General features: G+C 36.1%; 3 protein-coding genes across 5 annotated transcripts; 1 reads left to right on the top strand and 2 right to left on the bottom strand.

Annotated features, from left to right (window-relative positions):
• The first annotated feature begins 56 nt into the window (after positions 1 to 56).
• Positions 57 to 1,407, top strand: LOC113501905. 2 transcript variants are annotated; one of them, XM_026883216.1, is made up of 3 exons: positions 57 to 672; positions 894 to 1,021; positions 1,101 to 1,407. In XM_026883216.1, exons 1-3 carry the CDS (start codon positions 611 to 613, stop codon positions 1,334 to 1,336), a joined length of 426 nt encoding a protein of 141 aa, XP_026739017.1. In that variant the 5' UTR covers positions 57 to 610; the 3' UTR covers positions 1,337 to 1,407. The 2 variants fall into 2 exon arrangements, with proteins under 2 accessions (XP_026739017.1, XP_026739018.1); XM_026883217.1 differs by lacking the exon at positions 894 to 1,021.
• Positions 1,402 to 3,575, bottom strand: LOC113501903. 2 transcript variants are annotated; one of them, XM_026883212.1, is made up of 6 exons: positions 3,041 to 3,575; positions 2,740 to 2,812; positions 2,433 to 2,557; positions 1,970 to 2,089; positions 1,797 to 1,878; positions 1,402 to 1,716 (listed from the first exon to the last, which is right to left on the bottom strand). In XM_026883212.1, the coding sequence occupies exons 2-6, from the start codon at positions 2,787 to 2,789 to the stop codon at positions 1,560 to 1,562; spliced, it is 534 nt and encodes a 177-aa protein (XP_026739013.1). In that variant the 5' UTR covers positions 2,790 to 2,812; positions 3,041 to 3,575; the 3' UTR covers positions 1,402 to 1,559. The 2 variants fall into 2 exon arrangements, with proteins under 2 accessions (XP_026739013.1, XP_026739014.1); XM_026883213.1 differs by lacking the exon at positions 2,740 to 2,812 and having other exon boundaries at positions 1,413 to 1,716.
• A 318-nt stretch (positions 3,576 to 3,893) lies between these two features.
• LOC113501902 lies at positions 3,894 to 11,828 on the bottom strand. Its single transcript, XM_026883211.1, has 10 exons — positions 11,612 to 11,828; positions 11,438 to 11,535; positions 11,013 to 11,198; positions 10,523 to 10,637; positions 9,394 to 9,466; positions 7,748 to 7,895; positions 7,299 to 7,434; positions 6,710 to 6,862; positions 6,401 to 6,561; positions 3,894 to 6,140 (listed from the first exon to the last, which is right to left on the bottom strand). Exons 1-10 carry the CDS (start codon positions 11,699 to 11,701, stop codon positions 5,957 to 5,959), a joined length of 1,344 nt encoding a protein of 447 aa, XP_026739012.1. The 5' UTR covers positions 11,702 to 11,828; the 3' UTR covers positions 3,894 to 5,956.
• Between the last annotated feature and the right edge of the window lie 305 nt (positions 11,829 to 12,133).

The raw sequence follows: 12,133 nt of genomic DNA, 5'->3' as shown, positions 1-12,133 counted from the left end.
GGTAAGATGAAGTTTTTGAACGAAAATTACGAGGACTTGGATACACCCCCAACGCATAATTTCATTTCATGTTCATTAGATTTCGCGATGCAAATGATGTAGGGTTTCGAATGGTCTTATAAGTTACAAATGGAAATGAAAGATCAAATTCTTTGTCCCTTCTCCCCCACCTTGGTTAGATAACCGAACGCCGCTCGGCGGATGTATGAATGTATTAAGAAATGAAGTGCCTGGTTAGAGCCCAATGCTGTTTTAATGTGTCGATGGAATGCCCGTGCCCTTTAGTTACACTTTTCATTTTCTTTTATTTACTTTTCCTCTACCATATTGAAGACTATAGGTGCCTAAATTAGGTGTATAGAAATAAAAATCCTCCATGCTATCAGAACCTTCAACCAGTAATGGGCAAAGAGTAAAATTTATTTTCTAATCATTTTCCATTTGTCAGTGGTGGGGCAAAATCTGGGGTTTATTTTGCAGCTCCAGTTGAATCGTATTTCTTCACTAAATGGGTGTCGAGTAATGAGAAATTTGTAATGTAGCTGACGACGATACGGCTTTGTATGATTAGGCTAACAAATTCTTTGTGTGTTAATGTTGTCTGTACAAAATGGGTTGTGTGTGTTGTTCTCTAAGTTCATTCGTCTCAATTGTCCTAGATGCTCTCGAAAGGTAACTTTACTTTTTACTATTGATTTGTGTAAGTAATTTATGTAAAATGTGGTGATTGTGCTCCACTGGTTTTCGTATAATTTCGTTCTTGAAACAGTTCTTTGCCGAAGTCTAAAAAAAGGAGTTCGAATCATCACTATCCTCATAGAGTAAGAACGTCTCCAATCGATAGGCCCGACTATAGTTTTATTGAATGTTAATTATTTTTTCAAATTTTTCAGAATATCACTATGTACGGTATGTGCAATGTTAACGTGTTGTCTGCTATTCACAATTTTAACTGTGATGGTCTTAGGTATTGGAATCGGATACCATTACTGTTTTGTACAAAATTCTGTGGATGCTATGGGTACGTTTTACTTGAACGTCTATGCTTTACTTGACAAACGAGAACATGTGATATTATTTCTCTCAAAACTGTGTTACAGCGAAAGCTGCAAAAGCGGCAGGAGCGTTGCGTTCGGGCGCCGAAACGCGCCGCCAGGGCAACGTGATGCGCTCGGTGGACAAGGCGGTGGCGCGAGGATTTGCCCATCGTCTAGCGCGTCGTGAAATTGATACTCCTGAAGTGGCCAGTAATAGCACTGACAACAAACAACAAGCCAGCACCATGCCTCACATAAATTTCACAACGTTCAACGTAACCAATGTTACCAGCATCTAAATATGTATTTTGTATTAAAGTCTGTAAGCGTAACTTTCAATAAAAATCTCATAATTATTAAATACTTTATTAATTTAAAATCACGATAATAAATAAACATAATATAAATGTAGATAATTCACCCTACAACTTGATTATATTGATCTAAGTTTCCCATGCTTCCCATAACAGTAACGAGAACTTGGTAAATTTATTAAAATCACAAGTGTAAATTCTGCAGTATTCATGTGAAAGGGATGAATTTGCGATCTGTATTGTTTCTTAAAGGCCGGAAGAAAGGGATCGGCGTCGATGTGTTGTTTCGTGAACGACGGAACCGACCGATGAGTCTTCGTGCCAACTCTCGCTCATGCGGGGACAACTCGGGCTCTTTCGGGGGCCTAGCGCAATAAACACATTAGCAAAATAGTTACAAACTGCCAAAAAAATCTATCCTTTGAAATAAAACAGAATTATATACCGTTCAGTTTCTAAAACAACGATGGGTGTCTCGGAAGTCTCCATATAAATTTGCTCTCCCGGCCTCCTGGTTTGGTACACCTCTGTAATTCAGAACGTATTATTTTATATAGGTACCTACACTGAGAACAAAAATTGTAGTTTTGTAACACTGAACGAGAAGTGCCTAGGTACCAAGGAGCGGGTGTGGCGCGTGCTCGACCTCGGACCTGTTGACTGCGAGCAGGCGCACCACGGGCCTGTTCTCCGGCCCGGCGCGCAACATCGTCGGCTCCGTCGTGGATCTCGACGACACTGCCGGAAATAACAAGCTTTAACGTCTGTTTGACAATTTGTCTTTCTTTCTAGGAAAAAATCTGTCAAGTAACTTAACGGGAACTTGTGGCAGTGATGAAACAAGTCCTTAATAAATGTAAACTATGCCGTCTGTTAAAAAATAATTAAACAATATACCTATTTATAATTTCCCTAGTATACTTATATTAGCTATTTACCTCACTACCTACTTTACTACTTTCTTCAAAGTAAAAAGTAAGTATGTATAATTATCTAAAATGTGAGCTTAAGTTGTCCTGTATCTTTTTCCTCGGTGCGAACCACATGCTAAACTGTCAGCTTTGTGGGCAAATATACTTACTTGCGAATGAAGCGAGTTCTTTTTGTGCGTAATGGTAGCCAACTGAGATACCATACACCATCAGCAGGACAATGCTAAACATGAGTAACATCAACAGGAAAGCGCAGCATGTCCATGTTAGAACTCTGGAAAATTAAATGTTTGTAAGAAACACTTACGTGGGTATAATGGATATGCATGGGTGGATGTATAAGAGAAATGTCCATAAGGTTACTTTATAAAAACGGTTAATCTATTAGTTCAAAAGAATATGAATGTCTACTTTCTTGACTTACTCTACAGTAAAAATAAAGTACTATCTTTTTACCTTTCGACACAAAATGTCATAGAACAAAACACGGACTGTATTAAACCCATTTTTCTCGTTTAGATGATATCTCCTGAAATAAGTTTCATCTAGTCAATAAAATCAATAATTATAGGATAGGTACCAAGGACGATGGCACAAAATTTGGAACTCTGGCTCAGACGATCTAATCTAACCGTTAATTTATTTGTTATGCGTTTTCTTTGATTTAATAACCTACTTTAAACTGAATTTTACTATGCGGAGAAGTAGAATAATAAAAAACCAAGGAATTCATCTTCAAACAAATCAGGAAACATACCTCGCACGTACGACTAATAAGTATTCGAAGGAGAAAGTTCCTTTGATACCATTATTTTATAATAATCAAATTGCAGTTCAATACAAAATTACAGTGCACTAAAATCAACAAAAACTGCGCAGTCGCGCATTCTTAATATGTCAGTGTCATGAAAAAAATACTTTAAGCTCTATCAAAGGCCTGAGAAGATTTAAACAGGTTTTAAGCCAAAACTTTTTTATTATTATTACTAGCCCTGAATATCCCACGGCTGGCATAGGCCTCCCCACTTTTCTTTCGCTTGTCTCTCTTATGAGCCGCCAGTGACCATATCGGTAAGAACGAACGAATTCAGGACATCCCGCTATCTCCAACTGGGTCCGCCTCGATGAAGTCGGTATTATGTTAGGGTAACCTTTCGGTGGTAATTTCCCCTCATTTATTAGTGGGCATAAAAGCTTTTGGCTGTGGAAAGGGTCAAGGTATTTTTCTCTTTTTGATTCTTCTTGTAGTTTAATGTTACAAAGCCTCTGTTGCATTCCTCTTTGGCAGACTTCGAGCCCCTGGTGACAAGTCAAATACCAAATCTGTGCGCCCAACGAGAGTACCTACTGAACAAACGTTACTTGGTAAAGTAAAATATTTATTATTATTTTGTATTTCTTTAGCCTTCAATATTATTCGTTTTTTAGAGCCCTTTGAGAGCCCACGGTGCTGGGCAAAGGCCTCCCGTTTTTCTGAAGATCTGTGATCTTTCGCGACTTCGCGATCGATGTAGAGTAGAGAGGCATCTTTCTTCCACACCTGAACTAATGTTAACTTAAGACGTGGCGATAGGACACCATAAGAGTTTGAAAAGGAAAACAAAAATTAATAATTTATAGAAACATTTTATTTAACAACTTGTATAGTTTAAATACGAATGATAACAGTCTCTGTTGTCGGAAGGCACACTCAACACAACCAATACGTTTCTGCTTACAAAAGCGAAACATTATACAATCATGTACTTAGATGATTCAAGTAATTTAAAAGTTCCAAGTTGACGCATGTAAAAAGAACTATGGGCGTCCTATCTGCTTAGTACATGAGCAAAAGAAGGACAATGACAAGAGTAGTACGTCTGTTTATGACAACATTGGTGTCAATTAATTTTACTATAACGTCATTGGTTCGCCAAACGACATTTGATGCTATCATTGGTCATTACTATACGCCGTTCAAAAAATAATTATTACCCTCCACTGACGCTGTTCGAGTTCTTTTTACCTGTGTCAATTTATACATGTTATATTTTTATCTTATCCATGACGAATCTAATAGATACAACAATATATTTTCTAAAACAACTCATATACACACATTAATTAAAGTAACCATATCAAATTAATATCGTAAGAATTAAACGTACAAAATATATTTCTCAAATAAGTAAATGTTCATCAAAATATAACAAATCAAATGATTGTCATTTATTTACAATAGTCAAATGAAAACCAAATAAAAAATAAGAAAAAGATAAAATATTATTGCTTACTCTTCGTGTACTTAATAAATCGAATCGAAAATTTTACTAATTTAATATCGCAAATGAAATAAAAAATATCATTATTAAAGAAAAAAATAACAAAATTGCAGCATTGAAAATTACATACAATAATAAAATCAGTCGATACACAATCTTAGAGTTTATTATATTGCTTTTGGTGAAACGGACGGCGTTTGGTGTTATAACAACCAGAAACTACTGAATTCTTCATCAATCAAATACTTTCTTAATGTGAATCGCAGTCCAAATGGTATAAGGACACCTGAAGGTGATAATTTAGAAAAAAAAACTTATTTAAATACAACACCAGTATTGATACTACTTATGTATACTTTAATTCGTAATTATAGTACCATAACACAACGTACACACAACACTTTATGACTACTCCTTCAAGGCTAGTTCCATAACTTTAAACGTTATTTTGAGATTAATATGTAAAATAAGCATTAAAGCAAATTATATAGAAATATATGGGAGAAGGTAAATTAAGGAAAAAACGGAAATAAGTGCTGATAAAGTGTTAATAAGTCAGTAAATAAATATAAAGGTTTTGTCTAAATTTCAAACAGTTCGCTGTTCACTCTGACTTTAAGAACAGCAATCTGGGTCGTTTGCGTTTCTTCAAACATTCGCATGAATCATATAATTAAGCGAATGTCGAATATTCACCTAATCAGCAAAGAAAAGGATTTTTATACAGAAATAAACCCATGTGATTTCACGTTCGTTTTACACGTTATTTCCATAAAATAATGTACAGCATTTACTAGCTACAGCGTGGTAACATTTAAGTCTTTTAATATCGAGAAACAAAATGCAGACGTCGGAAGGCAGTGTGTGATACCGTGGGGAGCTAAGTTAATAAATTTTACCTGTAATGTTCTAATCAAAAGATTATCTTTTAGCACCTAGCACACAGTATTGCTTAATTGCGATTGCTTTATGGTATTTTATAGACAGAAAATCTTATGTAAAGTTTTCAATGTATGAGATAGAAAAATATTGCTATAATTTATTTGAGTTTTAGTTGCTGATACTTCCTTTCATCTGAAGCAAAATCATCTACGGAGATCCGTACCGTTGAACGGAACAAAGTTAAAATTTACGAAATGCCAAAATAATAATAGGGGTGATGATTGGACAAATATTTTTCCTTTTTCAGATAAACTAAAATGGGAAAAGATTAACTGCTTTTCAGTTTGCGAGCTTGTGGCGTAACGATAATAATATGTTAAAATTTATACTCAATCGTGACGTCACGCGTAAATTTCATTTCGTTAATTTATGTTTGCGGGGTATCCATTATTATACAATAAACTGCAAGACGTCATCATCCCTATTGTCGTTCAGATAGTGCAGCGTGTGATACCGCCGGGCGTGTGGGGTCAGTGCTTGGCGTGCAGCAGGTCCCAGAGCGGCAGGTCCGCGAGCGCGGCGTGCAGGTCCCGCTGCAGCTGCGCGGCCAGCGCGGGCGCCGCCAGCGCGCAGCCCGCGCCGCGCAGCCACGCCGACACCAGCCCCGCCGCGCCGCTCAGCGGGCCCAGCCCCGTCACGTGCAGGTCCGAGCAGCTGAGAGGGAGGGGGAAGTATTGCAATAAGTTTGTCTTGTAGGGCTGTATATAATAACAACAAGATTTGTAAAAAAAATTGTATGATAAATATTTATTCATAAACTCTGTACTTTCGTACGTTCATGTAGTTCGTATATAACATTCATACTTATTTATTCATTTCCTCACAAAAATCCTCAAAATTTAACAACACATTGATAAACAGCATGATGTTCGACTGTGTATACAGTAATCTCTGTAATGAATGGGCCGACTCACTCTAGCTGCTGCACGCGCAGATGGTCGAGCTGCGCGTAGGGCTCCCAGCGCGTGAGGCCGACGCTGAGCGCCACGTGCAGCGCGTGTCGCTGCAGCGAGGCCGCCGCGCGACCGCCGCACGACACGCCCATCGCGCGGATACGGTACTCGTCATAGCCGATCTGCACACAAGAACAATTTTATAGACGTACGAATGTGTACAGTGCATGGTTACATTGATATGATGTGAAAATGCATAGAACCAAATTGTAAAAAGGTCACACTCACAAGGTACGTTTTGGTCAGACAACGGTCCAGATAGTGACTCACTTGTAAATCCTTTATCCTCAAGGTAACTTGAAAGCTGGTCTTCATGGGGTCTGGCCGGGTCACGCTGACATCACTGATCCTGTTGATAGTCGCCAGGTTCTTCACCCATCCCGTATCCGTCTCGAACTTGCCTATGAACGATAACGACCCTATCTGAAACAACGCATTCAGGTAAAACTAGTAATGTGTGTTTGGATGAAAAGGTTCCTACACAGACATTTTTTCTTACCGCGGTTGTGAATTCAGATTAAGAAAAAGACGAGGTCAAGCAATGTTTTAGCCTATTTGTACGTAACCCTCGGAGTTTCAAGTGACAAGTTTTTCTTAAACATTTTTTGAATTCACCACACAAATAATTCAAATGTAAAATAGTACCTTTGAATTCACACGATACCTTTTTCTTTTCTGTGACATGCCACTTCTATCTATAGCTTTCAAAACGAGAAAGAAACATATAGACGTGATCCAATATAGAAGTATAAAGCTTAAGTAATTAGGACCGTATAAGAAATGATATAGGAATTAAATTACTTTGGATTTTTATAGTGACTTTATAGTAGAATTTATATATAAGATTAATCGTGTTTACCTTGTGTATGAAGGTGGCGTGTAGCGGTGGCAGCTGTAGAACCTCGCGGCAGTTCTGCAGCAGCGTGCGGCGCATGTTGATCAGGATCATGTCCACCACTTTGTTGCCGTTCTGGGCTAACGTGTCAATCATACCGCTGGAAATTGTTATCACATAAGTCATTGACGTCTCAATGCAAGGAAAATGGGTCTTATTGCGATAGGCGGAGAGTATGTAATGGGTTTCCCTTCTTTTCAATTGTTACTGCTGTATCGAATTATAGCAAACATAAAAAAAAGACAGTCTCTCTCAAACACAAAAGATTCTCTTGGTGACTTTATGGGAATACAAACTGGGCATTAGCATTGGCAATAGCATTACTATTGCTAGCCTAAAATATCCCCAGACCTTTTTCTTGTACTTAGCTTTTATAAGACTAATCTTCTATTTTCTTCTTTGTCATATATTACCTGTAAGCTTCCATCAACGAAGGATTGCAGCACATGACTTCTGACACACTGGTCGCTTGCCGCAGTACGAGCGCTAGATGGCGCTGTAGCTTCTCACGCAATAGTGCGTATAGGGGCAAAGATACCGCCGCGGTTAGGGGAAGATCATCTGAAAATATAGAATAATAAGAATAAAGATTGCATAAGAGAGTTTTTGATAATTCTATTTTGAAGTTTACGTACTAAGAAAACAGCCAAAAGTACTGGGGGCCTACCGGCACGTCTTAAAGTGAAATTGTATCTGATATGGATTGGGTGTGGTAAAGAGATGCCGCGTCATACTTCCACAACCATGACATTATTACCTGAAGACATGGCAGTAAACCCTCTTTACATATTTTGTATATAAATAGTTAAGGTCATTCATGTGGCTGGTAATCCTGTTAGTTTTGCTTTTAATGAAGCATGAATAATACAGAGTGTAATAATAAAGATTTATATCTGGTTTTACGCATTTATACTTTTACTAAGTGCAGATTTTTTTTTACTACCTCACTGTGTCAGTCCAATCTAGCTACATTTTCTCTGATTGGTCCATACATTAGGTTTATTCAAGGTTGGTTAATAAGAATAGAGGGGAGAGGGAAGGTGGTTGGAAACCAGCAACCTATATAGAATTCGGAATATAAGGAGCATTCGTTTTTCATTCTAGATAAAGCAATACTGAATGTCTTTTAGTAATTATAATCGCGTGGTGACGTAGAAAAGCCTACGTCACCACCTAAAGATAATGACTAAAAGCCTCAAGGTGTTTCGCAACAGTCGTTATCAGCCAGAACCATTAACGTGTAATGTTAGGTGACTTATCAAGCGTGTAACGCGATAACGATCAATTACCATACAAATGTAGCGTAGAAAATACTGACACAAAACTGGTTTTCACAATTTAAGGAAATTTTGTGTTAAAAGTAGAATAATTAACAAGTCTTAAAAACAACCTTTTGTGTAGGTCAATAAGAATGTTTTTGTTTTGACTGGATGAAATCAATTTAGGCCTTGTAACATTTAAGACGATCTGTTAAATATATCTGATGTCATTTTGTTCCCCAACAACTAATGGAAATTTTACTTTGTGTAGAAAATTGTGTAGTGTAGATATGTTTTGTTTTGTCTCTTTGGCACAAGATAATCTTAATTATAAGCATTTGCTTGAATATACAATCTTGTTTACACAAATCTGGTTGACAGGTGTTTTACCTGACAAATTAAAAACTCCTAAAATTGTGTTTGGAATGGATTAACACGTCAACTGTGCCGACATGCGGATACAATACTTAGTCACATTTACTATACACATGATATATGTATATGTACATAGAAGCATAGTATACAAGTAATACTTTGGTAATAATAAAGGTTAACGTAAATTGAGATTCGAATGTCGGTTTATAAAGGCTTGTAAGTGTTTCGCAGCTGCTGTGCATTAACACCTATGTAGGGTTATTTTGCAACGACTGGCCATTTTCTTTTCAGATAGCTCTGATTCGATAATAAGATTAATCTATGCAAAAAACCTACTTTTATACTTTTCTACTACTATTTTTAGGACTATACGTATTTTTTTTCTTTCGGATATGAACTAAATTGAAATCTATTCATATCCTTACCTATATGTTTTGCCAACTGTTCCGTTGTAGCAAATTCGTATCCACCATTCTTCTGAGGAGAGGGCCATGATAGCTGAAAAGTAATATTTTTTATCAATAAATGTTGTTAGACTAAAAGGTTTTGAATATAATCATAATACCAACTTAAATGCTAAGTGATAAAAAATATTTATTCGGAGATAGAAAAAAATACTCATGGTCATTGGTTAAGTTGACCACCTTGACCGCGATCTCAAATCTCCATTACCCTACTGTATTGATGGTTGCCATGGTCAGTTGAGCACGGCAACCATCAATATAGTAGAGCAACCACTACATTTATTAAAAAGTAAAGAAATTGTAACCGGTCGCGCTGGAGAAATTATGGAGAGGCCTATGTCCAGCAGTGGACTGCTATAGGCTGAGATGATGATGATGATGATGAAACAAATTGTACATTTGGCTAACATAACAACATTTTGAGGATATTTTAATTTTTAACAATAAATTAACGAATCGAATGTATAACTAAATGCAAGAAACCCTGAAAATTGTGTAAACATGTACTGAGTAATGTTTTCAAGTTTATTACATGTTTTCATTTCAAACTTGCTTATGCAACTATGGTAACAGATAAGGATATTTTATTGCTTTAACTGCATTTACTTGCAGTAAAGGTTAAATGCCTAAGTTATTTTACAGAGAGTTAAATAAAACGTAGGTAACAAGTTAGGTGCTTTAGTTAAGTAGGCCATTATTTTGCAGTAGAACATGTCAGGGTTGAGATAAATAAGAGTTTTCTTGTATGTGGGCGATCTGATATGATTCTTTAGATGACTTAGAGACTGGTTAACAACTATGTTGATGTTGAATAGGCACAATAGTTAAATAATAGGAATGTTCATAATATGAATTATGGGACAGGGAAATGATTAATAGGTTAAGATGTAAGGCAGATAGGCTCAAATGGGTTCCATATGATCCTCCAATTTAAATATTAGACTGCTGTCGTGCCAATGACATACACTACTCAAACAGAAAAAGGATAAAGAATGATTAAGAGTGCTCAGGGTTGAAACACAATTCAGAAAAATAAAGAAAGCACAGTTTAATCTTGAAAATCTTAGTGTTCAGTATAAAAGTAATTTACCTTAACAAGTACTTCATCATGTATGAACTCAATCCCAGGGTTTATGAATGAGAATGCATCATCTTCCAGTACCAGACCGACCTTCACATCTGCGATCATGTTTGATAATGATATTCTAAAATAAAATTACAAAAATTTGAAACATTTCCAGATTAGTGCAGTAGAAAAATAAATACAAATCAATTAGGTGGGTTTTTTAGCTATAAACTGGTTTACTAGAGGCCAGTGCTAGCACAATGCACATCCAATTAATAACATTAATTATTATATTCTTTAAGAAACCAATTAAGATCAAATGGAGAATCATCAGTGAGCAATTTATATAATTAGTTAAAAAGACTGCATAATTACAAAATTAACAATATATTTCAATTACCTTACATGCCATCCTACGCACAGACCTGAATGATGATTCAGAAAAGATATATCAGCCTATTCATTTAATACATCTGTTATGAACATTTTGAATAGATTAAAAGGTTGTACTCACAAAACATGTCCTTCCGCTAAAACAGGTATGAGATTATAGAGGTTTTCATTAAATGCACTGTACAGTCCTTTAACATTGACTTCTCCTAGAGAACATCGTAACGCAAGACTCATGGACTTGAGGTCCAGCGATATTACTTGCATGTGGAATGTCGGAGGTTTCACAAGCTCCAATTTTGAGAGGTTACTGGAAATAATAATAGTGATTAGTTTATTGAAATATATATTTTTTATCAATTAAAGACTAAGATTGAATAAGAATATTAAAACACTTTTTTTAGTGATAGATATGTAATCATATTATACACTTTACATATGAATATGTATGCTATCCATTTTATGTTACAACAAAAATCAGTGCAACGTCTTAGAGGCAGATAGAGTCTATAATACGAGTAAAAAGCAAAATAAGTCAGATATATTTACACTTGTGTATTTTTGGCGAAGTAAGACGTGTCCCCCAGAGAGTCTGCTTTAATTTGTTCACCATTTTTCGTCTGCTGCAAGGCCACGTTCGTAAAACTCTACAATTAATCAATAAGATATAGCACCGGACTAAAAACATCAAATAAAGACTGCACCAAAATGAAGTTTATTTACCCTTTTAATAACATCTTGTAAGTTCGGTTGAACTTTAGTCAAGAGATCGTCGAGTTCTTGATCTATATCAACAGTTTCTTCTTCAGACATTTTGTGAAATACATTACTTTAAGGATATAATAATTACGAAATTTAGTTTCTTTAAATAAATATCAGTATCACGAAAAATGAAACATATTGCAGCTGTCGTGCGAATGACAGCTGACAGGAAATTGTTGTGTTGTTCAGTGTTGCAACTTCGTACATCAATGTCAAAATTACATGATAAATCGACTACAATGTATGACCAGTTTAGTTGATAGTTCCCATTAAATGCAGTGGTTCTTTGGTTAGTTGTTATAAGACGCCGTTTTTTAAAGGCCTAGTATTTATGCTAGTTTTCTCCTAATAGGGCTGTGGTAATTAGTGAGTTTCCAGTACATCAGCATTTTTTAAAGTTGGACCAGTTTTATGGATTACGCATGTATTGTTGCAGTTATAGACTACCTCCAATAAAACCTACTATGGCATTGGCGATTTTAA

Source organism: Trichoplusia ni, chromosome 16 (assembly GCF_003590095.1).
Source record: "Trichoplusia ni isolate ovarian cell line Hi5 chromosome 16, tn1, whole genome shotgun sequence".
Taxonomy (NCBI): Eukaryota; Metazoa; Arthropoda; class Insecta; order Lepidoptera; family Noctuidae; genus Trichoplusia; species Trichoplusia ni.
Note: the sequence above shows the minus strand (reverse complement) of the source record. Positions and strands in the feature narration are given on the sequence as shown.

What these genes read in the sequence shown, in the direction of transcription:
- LOC113501903 (XM_026883212.1), bottom strand. Translation starts at nt 2,789, where the DNA reads ATGGGTTTAATACAGTCCGTGTTTTGTTCTATGACATTTTGTGTCGAA. An exon ending in ATGACATTTTGTGTCGAAAG is followed by an intron (nt 2,558 to 2,739) that starts GTAAAAAGATAG and finishes TTAATTTTCCAG; the next exon opens with AGTTCTAACATGGACATGCT. An exon ending in GTTGTTTTAGAAACTGAACG is followed by an intron (nt 1,717 to 1,796) that starts GTATATAATTCT and finishes TTATTGCGCTAG; the next exon opens with GCCCCCGAAAGAGCCCGAGT.
- LOC113501905 (XM_026883216.1), top strand. Translation starts at nt 611, where the DNA reads ATGGGTTGTGTGTGTTGTTCTCTAAGTTCATTCGTCTCAATTGTCCTA. An exon ending in GTCCTAGATGCTCTCGAAAG is followed by an intron (nt 673 to 893) that starts GTAACTTTACTT and finishes CAAATTTTTCAG; the next exon opens with AATATCACTATGTACGGTAT. An exon ending in AAATTCTGTGGATGCTATGG is followed by an intron (nt 1,022 to 1,100) that starts GTACGTTTTACT and finishes ACTGTGTTACAG; the next exon opens with CGAAAGCTGCAAAAGCGGCA.
- LOC113501902 (XM_026883211.1), bottom strand. Translation starts at nt 11,701, where the DNA reads ATGTCTGAAGAAGAAACTGTTGATATAGATCAAGAACTCGACGATCTC. An exon ending in ACAGTTGGCAAAACATATAG is followed by an intron (nt 7,896 to 9,393) that starts GTAAGGATATGA and finishes CTATATTTTCAG; the next exon opens with ATGATCTTCCCCTAACCGCG. An exon ending in CTGCGCGTGCAGCAGCTAGA is followed by an intron (nt 6,141 to 6,400) that starts GTGAGTCGGCCC and finishes CCTCCCTCTCAG; the next exon opens with CTGCTCGGACCTGCACGTGA.